Source organism: Hydra viridissima, unplaced genomic scaffold, assembly GCF_058129835.1.
Source record: "Hydra viridissima isolate aposymbiotic clone 2 unplaced genomic scaffold, HvirCarnegie_v1 scaffold_10, whole genome shotgun sequence".
In the NCBI taxonomy this organism is placed as follows: Eukaryota; Metazoa; Cnidaria; class Hydrozoa; order Anthoathecata; family Hydridae; genus Hydra; species Hydra viridissima.
Window position 1 is genome coordinate 814,635 of NW_028324309.1, and position 19,127 is coordinate 833,761.

At 29.6% G+C, this 19,127-nt stretch overlaps 2 protein-coding genes and 2 pseudogenes across 3 annotated transcripts; 2 read left to right on the forward strand and 2 right to left on the reverse strand.

Moving 5' to 3' along the window:
* Positions 1-710: 710 nt before the first annotated feature.
* Positions 711-1,669, reverse strand: LOC149882511 (uncharacterized; annotated as a pseudogene).
* Positions 1,670-3,882: 2,213 nt separating this feature from the next.
* On the reverse strand, positions 3,883-6,544 carry LOC145193005 (large ribosomal subunit protein eL13-like). Its single transcript, XM_080070384.2, has 3 exons — positions 6,465-6,544; positions 5,872-6,286; positions 3,883-4,118 (listed from the first exon to the last, which is right to left on the reverse strand). The coding sequence occupies exons 2-3, from the start codon at positions 6,283-6,285 to the stop codon at positions 3,897-3,899; spliced, it is 636 nt and encodes a 211-aa protein (XP_079926510.2). The 5' UTR covers position 6,286; positions 6,465-6,544; the 3' UTR covers positions 3,883-3,896.
* Positions 6,545-6,761: 217 nt separating this feature from the next.
* On the forward strand, positions 6,762-11,536 carry LOC145192984 (RNA-binding protein 28-like). The gene is made up of 8 exons (XM_080070352.2): positions 6,762-6,949; positions 7,058-7,219; positions 7,650-8,387; positions 9,197-9,337; positions 9,488-9,625; positions 9,732-9,788; positions 9,874-10,333; positions 10,441-11,536. The coding sequence occupies exons 1-8, from the start codon at positions 6,796-6,798 to the stop codon at positions 11,252-11,254; spliced, it is 2,664 nt and encodes an 887-aa protein (XP_079926478.2). The 5' UTR covers positions 6,762-6,795; the 3' UTR covers positions 11,255-11,536.
* A 3,024-nt stretch (positions 11,537-14,560) lies between these two features.
* Positions 14,561-18,065, forward strand: LOC149882512 (uncharacterized; annotated as a pseudogene). The gene is made up of 5 exons (XR_016456455.1): positions 14,561-15,252; positions 15,527-15,858; positions 16,676-16,834; positions 16,955-17,147; positions 17,359-18,065. The product of XR_016456455.1 is annotated as an uncharacterized LOC149882512 (transcript).
* Positions 18,066-19,127: the final 1,062 nt, after the last annotated feature.

Genomic DNA, 19,127 nt, shown 5'->3' on the forward strand with positions numbered 1-19,127 from the left:
TGAGTGAACTTATATAAACTTATGAAAATCAAGAAAGTATGTAAAGATCCTAGGACTCAATTTTCCCATTCAGGGCAATTGGGTCAAAAGCAATAAAATCTCTGTGGAAACCATAAAAAACAACTTTAGTTGCAAAATAAGAGCTTTTTCAATCTTTACAGTATTTCATAGTGTTCATATGTTTTTGAAAGCAAAATGCCAATAATCAATACAATTATCATTTAAAAAAATATAATTTATCTTTGTTTACATTTATATAGTAGAATCTGAAATAACAATCAGTATATTATCTTAGAGCGTGATAGCTTTGCATGAGAGCTAAGCATGATAGCATGATAGCTTAGCCTACTAGTTTTTCTTTACAATTTTCTTTGTACTTTTGTTAAAACAAATGTTGGTGCTTACGGATTTCCCCTTCTTAATATATATGCTAACCAGAGAATCCCCATTTAGCTTTCAGAATATTATTAGGATTTGGCCATTGACACAAAACTTCTTTAGAATGATAATACAGTGCAGCTTATTATAAAACAAAATGTTAAATCTATTGCCTATAAAATTTATAAAATTTTTAAAAATTAAATATATTGCCTAAAAAGGAGCAAACATATACTTAACTTCACCTTTTCCAATGAGAAAAGAATTGAAATATCCTGCCACACCAGTTTCATCACTTTCTCTTTTGTGGAATGCTTTACATGCAGTGCGTATCAGTCTTGCAGCCCCAGATTCAAAAGTTTCAAATGCAAAAGTATTTTTGTGAGCATCACTCAGAGCAAATGAATTCAGTACTTTATCTGTCTCAGTTGCAAAGTTTGTTTAAAGATGTAGCTTCCAAAAAAAAGTTTGACATATCCTTAAATTCATTTTTCAGTTCAATTGTTAAACTATCCCAATCTTCTATAACTTTTGGTAACAATAGCTCCCTCATTTCTTTGAACTAACTATTAAATAGTGGATTGACAGAACCTTAATCTGACAGTTGTCTTAAACGAAAAAATTAACTTTTCAAAGCTTTTTCCTTGCCTTTGAGTCAAGAATATTACAAATATCATCCAATATTTCTGTTAAAGAACTCAAAATTGATACAGCATTCCTGGAGGCCGTTTCTGATAATCCTAATGATAACACTCTACTGCTTTTGTTAATCAACTAAAAGTTTTGTAAACAGTTTCCTGTATCTTTTTCAATATTATCTAACATTTCCTCTGATACTTGAAGCTGAGCAGGTATTAAAGATTCATAAATTTAAATCTTGTTCCTACTGAGGGGAGTTTTGTAATTCCTTTTTTTGCAAGTTTCTTTAAAACAATTTTAATAACGTCATTGACCTTGTTCATACTGACCTTTAATGATAACTTCTCGAATACCATTTGAATAACGTCCTCTTTCAAAGGTTACAATTTCCTCATCTTCCAACAATTCCAAAAGAACCTTTAAGTAAATGTTTTCTTTGTCTCATGCTTCAACTTTTGCACTAAGTTCTTTAAATTCTGGCTTTTTAAAGGTGAGATTTTCAATTGAAGAAGAGGATATTGTTTCCTTTGTTTTGTTTAAATTATTTTTCACGCGGCTTAATTTCTCTTTGAGATTTCTTTTTTCTTGACATAGCTTTTCAACTTTTGCTTTACTATTTTCTACCATTTTGATTAAGGTTATTGAACTCCATATTTAAAGTTCGAGATTGTTTTTACAAATCGCTTTTATTGCATCAATTTCTTTTTCTGGTTTTTTCAACTTTATATCAGGGCTGTGGAGTCGGAGTCGGAGTCGGAGCTCATTTTGGCTGGAGTCGGAAACGGAGTCGGAAATATTGTACCGACTCCGACTCCAGTTTTAAAAAAATCTTTCAAAGTTTCATAATTTTCATAAGGATTTATAGATGTTATTCATTAATATATTTTATGTTCTGTCAGTCTAAAGCACAAGTATCAAACTCTAGCCCTTTAGTTGTTACAAGACTACAAGTCCCAGGATGCTCTGAAAGCTGTAGGATATCCAGACGCAATTGGAATTGTAGTTTGCAACAACTGGAGGACAAGGAGTTTGACATGTTATTTAAAGGCCTTTAAAACAGAGATAAGCAATAGGGTATTTTGCTGCTTATCACTGAGAATCAAAAATCACCTCCCTTGCGCTCTCCTCTTTTTGAATAACTATTTTGTTTTCGAAGAGCAAAACAAAGTCATTTTTAGCAAATTGGAAATTGGGAAAAAATTGCTGTCCAAAAACTGTGCGCACATTACCTAAGCTTTTGTCTTCTAAACTTTGATACCAGAAATTCAGATCTCTATTCTGCATTACAAACAGCTAGATATAAAAAAAAAATAATTATGTATCAAAGTTACATTAATAGGCGTTTTCTATATAAGCATGTAAATAACAAGTTATGAAGGTTGAACGAGGTACCATAGTAGCGCCATTGAAAGAATCGAAAAAATGACGGAAAGTGTATTTTTTAAATTGCTAAGTCAAGGTATAAAAAGCAAATGGTTATAAAAACAAATATCAAATACTATAACTTAATAAGCTTAATATTCTCTTTTTTGAGGTGATAGAATCCCAAATAAGAAATGTAAAATAGCATATTTACTAATCAAAATGTGTAAATTAACGTAACTATGAAAAACCGACTTGAAAATTTTCTGGCTTCTTTTTTAAGGAACTTTAAAGAATAACCTTCGCAGAACAACATTTTTTTTTTTAATTAATGGTATACAACGGGCAATTTGGTTTGGAATTAGGTAGCTTATAGATATTTCCCGAAAAAATTGCCGAAAAATTCCCTTAATGTATATGATGAGCTTGTGAAAAAGTCACGTGACTGAAATGCCTACTTTAAATAGATTTATTTTATAGGTAGCAACAGCGTTGAAGTTCAAAGACAAAGATCCAGAAAAAAATTTTGGTCGTCCCAAAAGAGGTTTTTCACCTTTAAAGACGCTCCGAAGAAAGCCATCAAACCCAAAGCCAATTAGTGATATAAGCTATGATGGATTCCGTCACTAGCCCGAAACCAAGAACAAATGGGGACGGTGTGTAATATTTAACATGATCTGCTCTTTTACTTGTTCAAAATGTAAATTACAGCTTTATTTGAACAAGGACAGAAACTGCTTAAAAGAGTTCCACGTACGATTAACTCAGAAAATATAACTGGTAAGAAGTTATTTTAAAACTACTAAGGTCTATTAAACATATTCAACTCTTTAGTAGATATTAGTAACTACAAGTACCATAATTTACCAATATAATTTTTTTAAAGTATTTTTTTCTACGCCAATGTTCGGCAGTTGTATATATGCAACAAATCATAAAATGATTATCAAAAATATTTTTGTATTATTTTCTAGCACATACCATATTCTTAGAAAATAACTCATTGACCATTTCTGGTAGTTTGATCATGTGACGGATAGTGGGTTAGTTTTTCCATCTGGTGACAAGAGACCATGTAAATTAATGTCCTGTGGGTCATTTTTGTTGGTCCTCTAAGTTAAAGTTGAGACCAATTTTGATTTAGGTGTGCGATGAACACATATTTCGATTTAAGTGATTCATAAAATGAGTTATCAACGTTCAATATAGAAATTAAAAAAAACAAAAACTTAAACGTATACTTAGACATCTTTAACTTCGCCATTTTTTTTAGAAACTGATTTTTTTTTAGAAATTGATATTCCTTTAAGGAATAATCGTTGTAACTGTTATAGTAAATTCAAGCTATATCGTAGATTTAATAAATATAAGTTATTTCAATCCTAACTGGTAAGAAAGGCATCAGCACCCAACTTTTAGTGAGTACATCAGGTGCACTTTAAGTGGCTACTTCACTTAAGTTTCTAACCTCAAAAAAAAACAACAAGAGGCAAAACAAGAAAATAAGGATGATTTATTTATTTTTTAGCGGCCTTCATAGCAGCATCAGCTTCAGCTTCTTTAACACGCTTAGCACGTATGCCAATGAGGCGAGCATTGGCACGAGCAACACGCATTGATCTGAAAACACTGATTTTACGTTCTTCATCTGTAATGAGACGAGCCTTGGTGTCTGTCTTTATTTGTGTCACAGGTAGAACTGGACCCTTCAATTGTGCTGCAACTGTTAACTCAGAGGCCTAAAAGACAAAAACAAGTTTATCAAAAAAAAGTAAAGACCTCCAATATATTAAACAGAATTTTAACACTATAATTAAAAAAAATGTTAGTGCAATTGGAGACAAATAGCTGGCTTGGAACAGCTAGATGCACTATGTGGCACAATAATTTACTATTTGATCTGAATCCATCATGAGCTTTATAAGATGCAGTAAAACACTGCAACTTAAAAAGCTAACTGAGAATAATATAATCTCAACATTTATTGAAGACAGACCAGCTTTTCAACTCTTTTTTAATAACACATTTGTATAAACCTTTTAACAGCATATAAATATATGCAATAGATATTTAAAGATTAACACTTGTTATGCCTCAAGTTGTTCAGCCCAGCATAGTATAAGTTACAATCAGGGAGTGGGCAAGAGGTTACAAAGAATTGCATTGTTCTATTACTTCAAACCAAATTCAAATTTATGATATTTTAGTTGGACAAATGAGACATAAGTTATTATCTCTTATCTTCAATAATGCTTACTCAGAAGTTGTTTATATAATCAAAAGTGCTCATACGAACGAGACATAAGTTCATCATAGTTGCATTTTGACAATAGAAGATGGAGAGATTTTCAAAATAAGATCAGTAGTAAATATTTAACAAGAAAATTTCAAATTATTTGAATTGCTTTGTAGATGTTAACCCCCCTGAAATGAGTATACTTATGGGTGTAATTTACACACTTCTTGTCCAAATCTTTTCTAGACTTTTGTATACTAACACAAGATAAGGATGAAGTTCACAGATTTTCCTTTAATATTCAGTTTAATAGCAAACCAGAACAACAACAAAAAAACTTTTAAAAATAAAAACAAACATGCTAACTCAGAAGTTGTTAATGTAATCATAGTTTTTCATACGAACGAGACATAAGTTCATCATAGCTGCATATTTGCTTATTTCATAATTAATTTCTTAAGCTTTGCTATTTTCATTAGAATATTTCTTTTTTTTAAATGATGGTAAAATTATTTTCTTACAAACAAAAAAAACAAAAAAAAAAAAAACTTGCACATATTGAAAATTGGAATATAAATAAAATTCATAAACAGAGAAATTTACAACTTCTACTTAAAACTAATGATTAATAGAATTCATTAATATATTTCAATATAGACAGTTATTAGTTAATTCTTAATTTTGCTTCAATTGTGCAATTTGTACAGATTTAAACAAGCTTATATCTGTTTTTAAAAATATTTTTATGCAATTTACACTTTCAAAGAGTACGTATTTTTTTATATTTGTTAAATGCAGACTTAACTGAGTTCAACTTAGTACATGGCTTAGGCTAAGATTAGTCATTAGCCTAACTGTAACACTAATTTAAATTAAAATGGCTTCAACTAACTTAACTTTAACTCCTGAATTAAGACAAATTAAATTAATGTGATACTAAGCTTAATATTTACTTTTATCTAAGCTTTATAGTTACATTATAAAGGTAACAGGCTAAAAAGAGTAAAACATCACAATAGTTATGACTAAGTTAATAGTTAATAAGCTTTACAAGTTAACCAAAACTAATAAAAAAGTTAGGTAATTGTTATTTTAATAGACTAAACCTAATTTTTTTAATTTTATTTCATCAAAATATAAACGAACGTTGTTTCTTTGGCTGTCTGATAACTTATTTGAAGGTCATTCCTTAAGAGTTTAAGAATACAACATTTATCAAGAAAATAATTAAGACTTTTATTCTTCTAAAAACTTACCTCGCTGTCACCTGCCTTTGGTTTGCTCTGCTTCCTTGGGAAAATAATTAACTTGCTTTTGTATTCTTTAAGACGTTGCACATTCGCCTGAAGAGACTCAGTTGATTTGTTTTTGCGTCTGTGATCAACAGCAATACCAATTGTCCTAGCAATATTAGCTGCAATTCCTGCAGTTTTTAGTTCTTCTAAAGTGAATCCTCGTCCACTTCGAACCTTGGTATGGTATTTAAATGTTGGGCATCTTACAACTGGACGCAAATCACCAGCCACAGGTCTTGGTGCAATAGCTAATGCTCTTTTTTGACGAGCTGTCCTTCTTCTCTTCTTTCGCCCAGGTTGATTGAACCAAGTTTTAACATAATTTTGCCAGTGTTTATGGAAATGTCCATTAGGCAAAACGTTATTATGCTTCATCCTAGTGAGATTAATAACACACTTAAAATGCTAAAAGCAAAGTTATATTTAAAAATAAACAAAAAATAACAATTTTTTAAAGTAATAGAGATTCCTCAGAAACTAGAAATCAAATAGCAAGTATCTAAAGAGCATTTTTAAGACCGATAGATTAGGATATTTTTTTGTTGTTTTCTTACTCGTTTTGTACGATCAGCAGTAGCCTAGAAAAGAATGTTGCTCCATGTTGTTCCGCAATTTACCTAACAATTTTCTAAACGAAAAACAAAATTGTTTTAGAAATTTGTTTTTGATTTTTTTAAATTATAAATTGCTAATAAGATTATAATGTATTGTTAGACTTCTCAAAAAATTGTTTAAAAAATTTTTGTTATTTTTTTTAGATATGATAAAAAATTTATACTTAACTAATTTAGCATTTTACAGATTTAAAAATACATACATTTTAAGAAATATCTTCTTTGGTCTGTCGACTTTCGAAAAAAAAAATACGAACCGTTGTGGCGTACTATGCAATGTAAAATGACTGTCCACGAGGAGAACAATTCTCCCAGGACAACAATATTTGTCCGAAATTTACCATTTGAAACATCTGCTCAAAAATTAGAGGAAGAATTTTCAAAGTTTGGGCCAATTAAAAAAGCATTTGTAGTTAAAGATAAAGGTAAAACTCGTTTTCCCATAGTAATACTTATATCTTTTATTTGTTTACCATTTGCATCTATAGTTTTGTAATGTCCGTTTGCCAATTATTGATCCGCTTTGCTTTCAGACAATGCAAGTCGATGTCGAGGATTTGGTTATGTTCAGTTTGTTTTACAAACTGATGCCGATAAAGTCTTTAAGTCAAAACTGAGTATTGGAAACCGGGATCTAAAGTGCTCTTATGCTAATAAAAAACCAAAGCATGAAAAGCGCAAAATACTAGAAGATGGTAATAATGAAAAGTTTTTTTTTTAAATACTTTTTACTGTATTATATTTCAATATTTTTTTTTTTTTCTTTCTTACAGTAAAATAAATATACAGTTATTAACCACCAGAATCTTTATGTACTTAACACATTTTAATGCAGCAGGGTATAAGTTGATAGACTAAAAAATAAAAATTGTTGGTTGTTTTCTAAAACATGATTTTTTTTAAAATATTTTGAGTTTTGTTTGTGTTTAAAATTCTTATTATGAGGGCATTTCCTTGCCATGTGATGGCAGTTGGAAAAATAAATAAAAATATATCGCAATATAAATAAATTAATAGCATATTTTTTATTGTAGCAGTAAGTTAAACTTGTTAAAGTGAAGTTTACACAAAAAATATTTTGGTTTTTCCAAAATAATATTTTAACATTATGTAACTTGATTTTAGAAAGTAACAAAGATTTGCAAGATGCAGATGATGTGGAGCAAAGCAAAAAATCAAAAACTGAAAATGTTGAACAAAATAACAATGATAAAAACAAAAAAAAATTAAGTCATAAACATTTAAATGATCAAACAGATAGTATGGCAAGCATTCCAACTCCCAAAAATATAAAAGAGCAACCAAAATCTGATCTTCAACGAACATTGGTTATTTCAGGATTAACAGCAAAGGTAAAAAGAAAGAAGATTCGTCTACTATGTGAACAATTTGGGGAGATTGAAAATATAGTTTATCCAGTTTCAGACCGAGCTGAAGTAACAGCATTTATTCGTTTTAAAGATTTTAAATCTACTATACGTGCAGTTCAAAAGATAACAGGTCAAAAAGTGAAAAAGTCAAATACATTAGCTGCTGTACTGCTTACAAAAGAGGGAAAATTCCCTTCTAAAAAGGTTCAACAGAAATCTCGTCTAATTGTCAGAAATTTGAGTTTCAAGTGTGAAGAACAAGATATACGGGATTGTTTCTCACCATTTGGTAAAATAATTGACATCAAAATCCCTACCAAAACTGTTAACAACAAATCTCTAAAAATAGGATGTGCTTTTGTGCAGTTTGACAATGAAATTCATGCAAAAACAGCACTGGAAAAGATGAATCTAAAAGAGATAAAAGGAAGACCAGTAGTTGTTGATTGGGCAGTGGAAAAAGAAGAATATCAATCAAAGAAAGAGGAGAAAGGTAAATGATGTTAGTTTTGGAAGTATTTTTTAGCCTATGTATTGAACATGTGGTAAATAAATGATTTTAATTAAAATAAAATTTGTCCATATTTTTGATTAGGTTTATTTTGTGTATCTTTTGTGATATCATTTGAATTTGTTGCTTACTTATTGGTAGTTTTTAAAGCATTTATTAAAACATGATATCACTATATCTTGTTATACTAATTTAAAGGTTCCAAATAACAGTATTTAAGTTGTAAATGTTATTCAGAATTGATAGCTTTTGAAAATAACATTTTAGTAGCAGCAAGTTTTTTGTGATTTATATAAAATTTATTTATTTTATAAAAAAATTACTTTCTGTTAAGAAAATGTGTGCATAAGTAATTTCTTAACATTATTTTATAAGAAATTACTTATGCACACATTTTCTTAACAGAAAGTAATTTTCTTCCTTAAAGTTTCTGATTTATTAATGATTGCTTTTGTTACCTTAGTAAGTAATTCTAATAACTTACAGTAGTGATAGCAACTAGAAATTACTTTCATTCTGCAATTAAAATCATGGTATCTGTGATCTTTTCAGCAGGTATCACTGCTGTTATGATTTTAATTGCAGAATATATTATAGTAGTTTGTGTATGTGATTGATCTCAGTTATAAAGCAAAAAAACAATGTGCACCAAAAATAATCACAAAGCATTCTAATATTTTGAAAAAAAACTGTTGAAGTTTTATCTTCTCTTAACCTTGTTTTGCTTTGTTTTTTTAAAGAAATTATGAAAGTAGTTTAATTAGAGTCCTGTATTCTTCAGAATCTTTTAGAACTGACACCAGCCACTAAAGAAAATATTTCTCTCAAACCAAAAGTTAAAAAGAAAGATAAAGAAGATGTGAAAATTAAAAAATATTCAGTGGAAGAAAAAATTGATGATGCTCCTGAAAAGAAGGAGAAGCAGGAGGATGGTGTGTTATTGATTGAACCTATTTGTTTCTACACCTTTTAGATAAACTTATAGTTAACTGGCACTTTAAGTATGTTTGTAATAGGGTCACTTATTTCAAAAGAATTTTTTTTTTTAAAAAAACAAAAAAACATTTTGGTTTTCACTTTAGTTGAAAGTTTTCATGATGCTTCAGATGAAGATGATGATGAAGAAGAAAATGATAATGATGAAGAAGAAAATGCTGATGATAATGATGAAGATGACAATGATGAAGAGGATGATGAAGAAGAAGATGACAATGATGAAGGTAATTTTTTATGTAATGTATGCTTTACTTAAATATTTTTGTTACTGTTATTTCATTTACATAAAGAATAAACCTGTAATAATAATGATCATATTTATTCTGGTAGAGAACAATGATGAAAAAGAAAAGCAGCCAAAAAAACAACTGAGAGATGCTAAAGAAGGTTACTTTATTTCTATTTTTGTTGTTTTGATTTTAAAGATATATATTATAGCAAATCACTGAAATATATTCCTTCAAACTTTTAGGCAAGACTGTATTCATACGCAATTTATCCTACAACACAAATGAAGATGAAATCGAGGAAGAATTTGAAAAGTACGGTGAAATAGATTATTGCAAACTTGTTGTTGATCAACAAACTGGTAGATCTAAAGGATCAGCTTTTGTGAAATTTAAAGAGGTTGAATCAGCAGAAACATGTGTGAGACAGACAAGTGGTGACCAAAGTATCTCTATTGATGGTCGTGTGCTTGTTGTTTCATTAGCTGTTACGAAAGGTAAGGTTGATGAAATAATACGAGAGAAAATGGATGCAAAGAAAGAAGTAGACAAGAGGAACTTGTACTTAGCTTACGAAGGTATGATAACAAGAAACTCACCAGCAGCTGAAGGTCTTTCAGATGCTGATTTAAAGAAAAGAGAGAAAGCTTTGATGGAGAAGAAGACGAAATTAAAAAACCCTAATTTTTTTGTATCACGAACAAGGTTAGAAATATTTACTATATTTATTGACAGTTTATATATCTTTAAATTCAGTTATCTGGACTTATTATTTTATTATTGTCAAAAGCAAAAGTTCTTTATATTTTCAGGCTGAGTGTCCGAAACTTACCTCTCCACATAAAGTCAACTGAACTTCGAGATATATTTCTTAAAGCTGTAAAAAATGATGACATCAAGATAAGCAATATTAAAATTATGACCAGCAAAGATCGAAAAGATAGTAAAGGTATGCCTCGATCACTCGGATACGGATTTTTAGAAGTTGGTGTTCATGAGCATGCTCTTGCACTTCTTCGAGCTACAAATAATAATCCAGACTTATTTGGCGAACATCGTCGTCCCATCGTTGAGTTTGCTGTTGAAAATGCAAAAGCTTTAAAGATTCAAGAGTTTAAGCAGAAGAAAATAGAGGAAATGCAAGCTCGAGCACAAGATGATGGCGCCCCAAAGAAAAAGTCTGACCGTCAGAAGCAACGTGATAAACGGAAAAAACGCATCGAAAGATATCATCGTAAAAGAGATGCGAAGAAATTGGCTAAAATGGCTCAGACTTCAGTGGAAGAAAATAAGGAAGTAAAAACAATAGATAATAATGAAAAATCGTCAGCGACAAAGGGAAAAACTAGAAAAATAGCTGATAGTGTTTCTAAGGTACCTAATATAAATACCAATAATATGACGAAAACACCTAACAATAAAATATTAACCGACATTGATAAAAAATTGAATAAGAAAAGAAAGATGCCGTTACTTAAAGATAGCGCTGAAAAACCTCTTGGATCGCATAAAAAGCCTCGTGACAATGAAGAAGAAAAATTTAATTCTCTTGTAAATAAATACAAGAGTAAATTGCTTGATACTAATGAAAGGGATCGAACCTCTAGTAGCAGATGGTTTGAATGAGCAATTTTGAATATAAAGTTGTCAGAAAAAAGATGAAGCTGTTGATTGGTTGATTCCAAAAAAGTATTTTGATTTCAGGAAACCAAAAAAAAGTTTTCAGTATAGATTCTATTAAACCTGTAATACACTGAAAGAAATCAAAGCAATTTTGTTGTTTTTTTTAGTTTAAACAGAGAGATTTGTAAATATCGATCTTAAATTGTTAAAAAGAAGACTAAGTTTTTAATTTGTTTACGTGTCATGTCATGGCAATGTGGATGATAAAAAATTTTTTCCGATTTTCTTAGGTATTTTACTTTTAGTGGTCTATATTTGCTTCAGAATTTCATATATAAGTAAGGTTCTCAGATATCCTCCTGTTGGTGATTATCAACCATAATGCTATTCACTTCGAACTCACTAAAATACCATACATTGCTGCTATGTTGTCTACAGTGCGCGATCCAACAAAATCCCGGCAAGCAATGATCAGTATTTGCAGGAATGATTCAATTATGCACACACAATCCCAAATATCCATGTATCCTGCAAGTGCCCTAACTATCTGGTTGGCGTGCTACAAATGTAGTCCACGAGATCTCATGTCTCACAGCATCATACTTTATTATCTACGCACTTAGTTCTTCGGCAAGGAAGAGAAGTTTCATAAATTCTTCTTTTTCCATTTCCGACATTGTTTGCATTGAAGCTATCAAATACTTGACTTGTATTCATAATGATTTCTCTCCCTTGCTGCTGAAGATGCAGATAAATTGTGAGGTTTTTCCGCTGTTGAAATGTTCTGCACTTTTTTAGCGCTGCTTTCTCTTCTTCAAATGTAGCAAATCTAAAATAAAAACAGTAATCTCAGTTAAGTATAGATTATGTAACTTTATTTTAATTTATAGAATTCTAAATTTATTGTTAACTGTCAGATGATGGAAAAATCTCTACGACTGATGATATACCAAGCATATCAGGTGCTTATTCAGGATATTTAGGCGCTCGAGGTAACTTTCAGATGTTGGGAAAAATTCAAATTTTTTTATATTATAAAGTTGCCAAAGGATTGTGTTTTGCAAAAGAGCACATCGATCAGAGTTTGAGAACAAAATATCCTTTAAAATTCTTTTGAAAATTCATCGATAGATTTCAAATTTCATCAAAAAATCTCTTCGTGTCTAAAAGTTATAAATATGTTAAGTTCAATCCCCTCTCCCTCTCTCCCCCCCCCCCCCCCCTTCATTCCCGCCTAATGGCTTTTAGAGGTAATTAAAATTGGCCGGGTGAATTAAAATGAGCAATTGCTTTTACTCAGTAATTGGTCAGCTTTACGTGAACAAAAACTTCAGCAGTTTTTCTCATATTTTTATTCACGTAAACGTAAGCAATTTACTCATTAATTGCTCAATTTTACGCGAATAAAAACTTAAGAAAAGTTGTTGAAGTTTTTATTCACGTAAAGCTGACCAATTACTGAGTAAAAGCAATTGCTCATTTTTATTCACCTGGCCTAATATTAAGACTTATTACTATTAATACTCAGAAAAATCACTGGAGATGGATGCAATACAGCAGATACTGTTGCTAGAATGCAGTGATGTTTCAAATATTAAATATAGTGAAAGCTGCGCTCTGTTTTCACTTCATCCTAAAACACTTTAAACGATTTTTGATTCTTAGTTCCACTAGATGATTATCCCACCCAAGACAAAATTGATTTTCAGATGACGTGCTAGAGAATTTGCTTTTGGGAAGACGCGACAAAGATGTTTTACAGAAAACAAATATTAAAGTTCGCCGGGTTTTAAAAACATTTTTTTATATTTCAACAGAAACAATTTTAGTGAACTAATAAAATGCTCCTAAAAATATTTGCATATGTAGGCTATATTCTAATTCAAGTTAATAATACTTATTCTAGTTAATTATAATTAACTCTAATTAATTGTAACTAATTCTATATAATTGGAATTAGTTAGAATTAATTAGCTCCAACAATTGTAATTAATTAGAAATATTTAATTCTAATTACAAGTAACAAGAATTTTCCTAAAGCCAATTGTATTTGTGATTATTTAACTAAAAAGAAATAATTATTTTAACACTCATTGATCTATCCTAAATATTCTTTTAAAAAATATTTGTTCACATTTTCTACAAATTAAAAAATGTTTACAAATTTTATTCTTATGTATAAATAAGTTTAACAATTAAGTTTAAATCCCTGAAGGATCTCGGAGATTTCAAAGTTAACTAAGAAAATGAATGTTCTAATTACAACCCTACAAACAGTTAACGCTAAATGTTTATCAATGAAATTCAACTAATTATAGAGACAAAATTTTATCACTATTGATAAAAAAAAAAAGTGGCTACATATAACCCAGGTCTTGAATTGCCCATAAATGCAGTTGCAAAAATAAAGCTTTCATGCTTAGATTTGACTAAAGGAAACGAATTGTGACAGTGCAGACGCGGATTAACCACTTGTGGGGCCTGAGGCTGAGTGATTTTTTGGGCCCCAAAAGCTTATTACCAAAATATAAGTAAAACGTAATGAAACACAAATAAACTTTGGAAAAACTATAAATTCAGTTTAATTCATAAAAATAACAATAAACATAATAAAATTTAAATTTTTTGTTTGCGGCATTTTTTATTTGCAAATTCTCTTATTACTTCATCATAAGATACTGATTTTGTTAAGTCATTTTCAATTGACAAAATTGAAAGATAATTAAGTCTGACTTCCAGCATTGTGGTGCGATATTTATTTTTAATAAATGTTAATTTTGAAAATGCTCTTTCGGCCTCACAACTGGTTATTGGTAAAGTTAGAAATATCTTTAATGCGGTATATAAATTTGGAAAAACATCAATCAAATTTCTCTCGTATATTAATTTAAGCATACTGGAACATTTTGTTTGTTTTTCTTTATTTGTAATTTGAAGATATTCCCTATATTGTGTACATTCATTTATTAGTCCAGCATCTATGTCATTATTGTAGAATAAAATGACATAATTAATGCTTTCCATGTCTATATGAGAATGATCTTTTTTTCCTATATTCAAAAGAAATTTATATTTCTTATTTATTTCTTTGTATACTCTTCCTCTTTTCGATAATTCGTTTGTTAAAGAACCAAAAAAGACATTGTACACCTCTTTTTTTTTTTCTTATTTTCAATTTCTTTAATTTTTTTAAATTTTTTAGAATTATATTTGATATAAAATTGAAAGTGTTTGGGGCCCTCTTTTTGCCGGGGCCCTGAAGCTTCAGCTTCATTAGCGTACAGGTGGATCCGCGCCTGTGATAGTGTCTTTAAGGTTAGACAGAATAATAAAAGTTTAATCAAACATAAGACACGGTCGTTTACTTAGAGCGAAACAGCGCTGTTATTATGCTCATGCTCCAGAAATAGAAATCGAAAGTAATGTAGACATGAAAAAAATTTATGATTTATCAATAGTTGCAATCCTGACACTTTCTCAAATTATTTTACAAATTGAAATCTTCGTTAAAAAATGTAAATTGGGATACCTCCTATAATAAGCAAAGTATAGATGTCTTAAAAAAATCTTGAAGTTTAATTGCGCGCGAATGTGAACTGAAAAAACAAATAAAATAAAATCTGATCGTAGAATTTCCAGTTTTTTTTTTTTTTTAATACAGAAATTTAGTCTATATACAACATAACAAAGCATGTTTTACTGAGCATTCAATTTTTTTTTTACTTTACGTTGATGGCTAACAGGTGATGTTAATACTCCACTGCTTTTGGCTGGTTCTAAACTATATACAAGTGCTAAAACTCAAGGAGCTATCGTAGTTTATAAATTCGTATTCTCTAAATAGTTGCTGAAACCCGGTCTGGAGATGAAAATGTGATTGAAAATACTGCTTTAACCTTTTACAAAGAAGAGAATGGAAAGTTTGAAATAGTTCTAGCACCTTGGGGTTAAGTAAAAGATCTACCAACTCATATTCTCAGACATCTTGATCCACTAGAAAGGTCTAAAGTTACCTAAGCAAAAATTAAAATCAAAGTTGCTTTAATGTAAGAGTATAGCATATGTCAATTTGCAAATGATATATGCTATATTCTTACATTAAAGCAATTTTTAACACTCTGTAGCTTACAGCATTAGATCAAGATTTATATAATATGTGCATACATATATATATATATATATATATATATATATATATATATATATATATATATATATATATATATATATATATATTAGATTATAGCTCATACACTCATACACATTTATATCTAGGTTTCTTTACCAACTCTGCACATTGTTATTTTGATTTATCTTAAATATTTCAACATGTTTGTAGAAGAAGCCCATAAATTGGATAATTTAATGGTGTTAGAAGAAGTATTAAAAAATAGTAGCAGCGTCTGTTCTGAAAAATATCGTGAATTTATTTCAAAGCAAAATTAAATGTCAGACCTTCAAAGTTCTATTTTTAATCTTGATGAACAAATACAGCTGGTGAATGATGCTATGGAAATGGCTACATTAAATAATCCTGAAAATGTGGAAAATATCAAGTCAATTTACTTCCCTCAACTCTATTTTCTAAAGAGAAGGAAAAGGAAATGGTAAGGATTTCTTTAAAATGTGGCATTGACAACATGATGTTTAGTTCTGTTTTTCTATAGAATTATTGTTCTGCTTTAAAGTGGTACTGGCCTATAAAAACTAAAACTGTCAATCCTTTGATTTTCTGTGTAATATTTTTTTAAACATATGTACAATGAAAAAACTTTCAGCGTAAATAAATAAAAAACTAAACAATAGTTTCTTTTTAACTAGTCATAGTTTGAGTCTAAACTTTTACAAAAAAGTTAATATGTTGATAAAGGGATTTGATTGGAATCACCGTCATAGCATTTATAAATGCAAAACGGTGGTATTTTCAACAATGGTTTTTAATTTTATTGTAAAATAAAGGCTGTCAATATCAGTATCTCAAGAACAGCAAACTGTAAAAACGTTATTTTGGTCAAAGCCCTTCACAGAAACCTGATAACCAGTGTGCGAGTATTTTAGGTATAATCTTCAAGTAGTTAAAAAGATATCTTTGCTCAAAGTTGAGAAACTCAGAAAACAAGAAAACAAAATAAAATCTCTCTAAAACATTCAAGACACATATGAGGTATCATCACAAAAACATTTTCTTATGACTGACAATTTAACTCATTTTTTTACTAAGAAACATATAAACATACATTTTTGAAATTTACAATATATTATACCATTCAAATCTATAAAGTAAAAAAATTTTGATATTTTATAGGCTTGTACCATCTTGAAGCACTTTATATGTTATATCTGGATTATTCCTGACTAATGTTTCATTGTGGAAACTACTATTTAACTAATCTTAATTTAAAAGCAATTATAACACTTTTACAGACAAAACAATGTAATACTCTGGAGCTTGAATCTATGCTGAAGAAAAGTGAGGGACCATGCACACAACAGATTGAAGCTATATTGCAAAAACTGAAAGTTGAGCGACAAGCATACCATGGAAAAAGTTTTATTGGAAATCTTGTGCATAAAATGCTTCAGGTTCCATTTCTTTTATAAACAAATTTATTCCAAATCTGAAACATTATTGTTAATAACAATAATAACAAGTAATATAAAATCATGCAATATATCTTTTAAAGAGGCTTTTTTTTTTTTTAGAAAAACTCTAAGGTAAAGTTATGTAATTCTATTCCAAAGCTTGTTTATGATGAAGGATTCTCTAAGACAAATCTGCACAAGAAAGCAATCGAAATCATTACAAAATATAAACTACACGTTCATAAATTTTCTGAATGTTATAGCATATTCTACTCAAAAAATACAATGAAAACAGAAATATTAAATAAGCTTAGTATGTTTTATTTGATTTTTTTCTTTTTCTTTCTGCTTTTAATGAGTTTCTCAAAGCACTTTTTGTTATGTTTATAGTTATCGAGGTTAAAGAGTATACTGAAACTACAACAATGCCTAGCAAGATAATTTTGATGATTTATGATGATTTAACTTATAAAGCTGGGATTATAAGTACAACATAATTCGTGTTGCCATTATTTCTTCTTTAGAAAAAAATATTGTTGAATTGATGTATTTTTATCGTAAACTTGGCCTGAGGCTTTAGTGCCTCCGAAGTTACACATGTTGGAAGATCACGCTATTCCATTTTTGAAAAAATTCAGTGCTGGCTTTGGATTGTATGTCAAAAAAAGCGAAGAATCAATTTATATTGAGTTCAACAATTTAAAGCGTATTTATCAATCTATTTCTTGCCCAACAAAGCGTTTAAAAAGAATCCTAAAATTTCACCATCAGAAAACTAATCCTAAAAGTAGGGTGTTCAATCCAGAATCACGAAAAAGAAAGAGAATAAACAAAAATTGTCATAGTTAAAAACACTTTTAGGAACAACATTTTACATTTCTAAATAATATATAGTTCCTTTTTTCTTTTATTTGTCTCTCCTAAAGGCAAATAAAATGTAGTTATAATGGTCAATAAGGTGATGCAGAAAAGCGCTTTTTTTGTCCAATAAAAAAAATTGAATGCTAAGAACAGCCATAAGAAATAAACAGAAGTTCTCCTTAAATTTTTTCAAGAAGTATGGTTACATTTCCATGATTAAAACCCTAGAACGTAGGGTCCGAAAAATGTAAACAAATCGCGTGTAGTTAATCAGCCATCTTTCTCAACAACAAATGTTAACGAACGTTTAGATGTTTGTTCTCTTGTTCCAAGTGTTTTAGTACACAACGGGGTTATCGTTAAACTAATTTAAATTAAAACAGCAGCAAAAAAATTTATTCATATTGGAGAATATGCAATTATTTGGTTTCCAGAGAAATATTACGTTCGTTGCTAAGGGCCGTAACCATTTTGAAAACGCTGATTTTTTCCTTAAAATTTGCGCATGCGTACAATAGCATAGCGCTACGAAACGACCGTGGAGAGTGGTTCCAAATCAAACTTGGTATCGTTGAATTTGTTGTTTACCATACTGTAGCTACATTAAACCTTTAAATGTTAAAAGTTTTCAAACTTTATTTTATTTCTTGATTACGTTTTTTTACTTTTTTTACTTGCAATCAGTCATGCAACTTTACCTGATTTTGTGTGACAACCATAACAACAAGTACTAACTCAAGTGTACTAAGGCGGGAAACCAGTTTTTTTCTAAAAAAAAAGCCGAAAGCTTTAGTTAAATTCGATCGGTTGTTTCGTTAATAACTTATGCATACCGCGGTAAGCTTCGCTACCGAGAACTTTATAATTTATGCAAACCGTATTTGGCGTCAATAACTTCTTTTGTATATATAAGCAATTTTTAAAAAACAGTTCTGTTGCGAATGACGCGTAAGATAATTTATATAATAAATTTACCGAAAACTACAGCCGAGAATATTGAGGAAATATAACCGAGTAAAATACAACCGAGACTCATTTTTATTACATTTATCTTTGGCGCAACCGAACCATAATTTATTTATAAATTTTTATTACTTTTTAGTGAACACGACTGAAAACTGTGCACAAAAAGTACGTGACAAACGTTATCACTTTTGTTTTTGTTCTATAAAAAACAAAGTTTTATTATCGTAAAACAAAAAGAAGATGGTTTTTATTTAATTTTCGAGCTCTATGTTAATTTAAAAGACTTTGTCACGATGTAATTGTATGGCTCAAAGCTCAACGGATATTCTGAAGCAAAATTTAGCCGAAAACGAGCGCTAATCTCTGTGCGCGGACAGGTTTTGTAGTAAATATTGGCTACTTTCTAGCGCCTATCCTATCTCGTAGGTTACTTATAAAATATATATTTTAATTGCATCAAGAAATT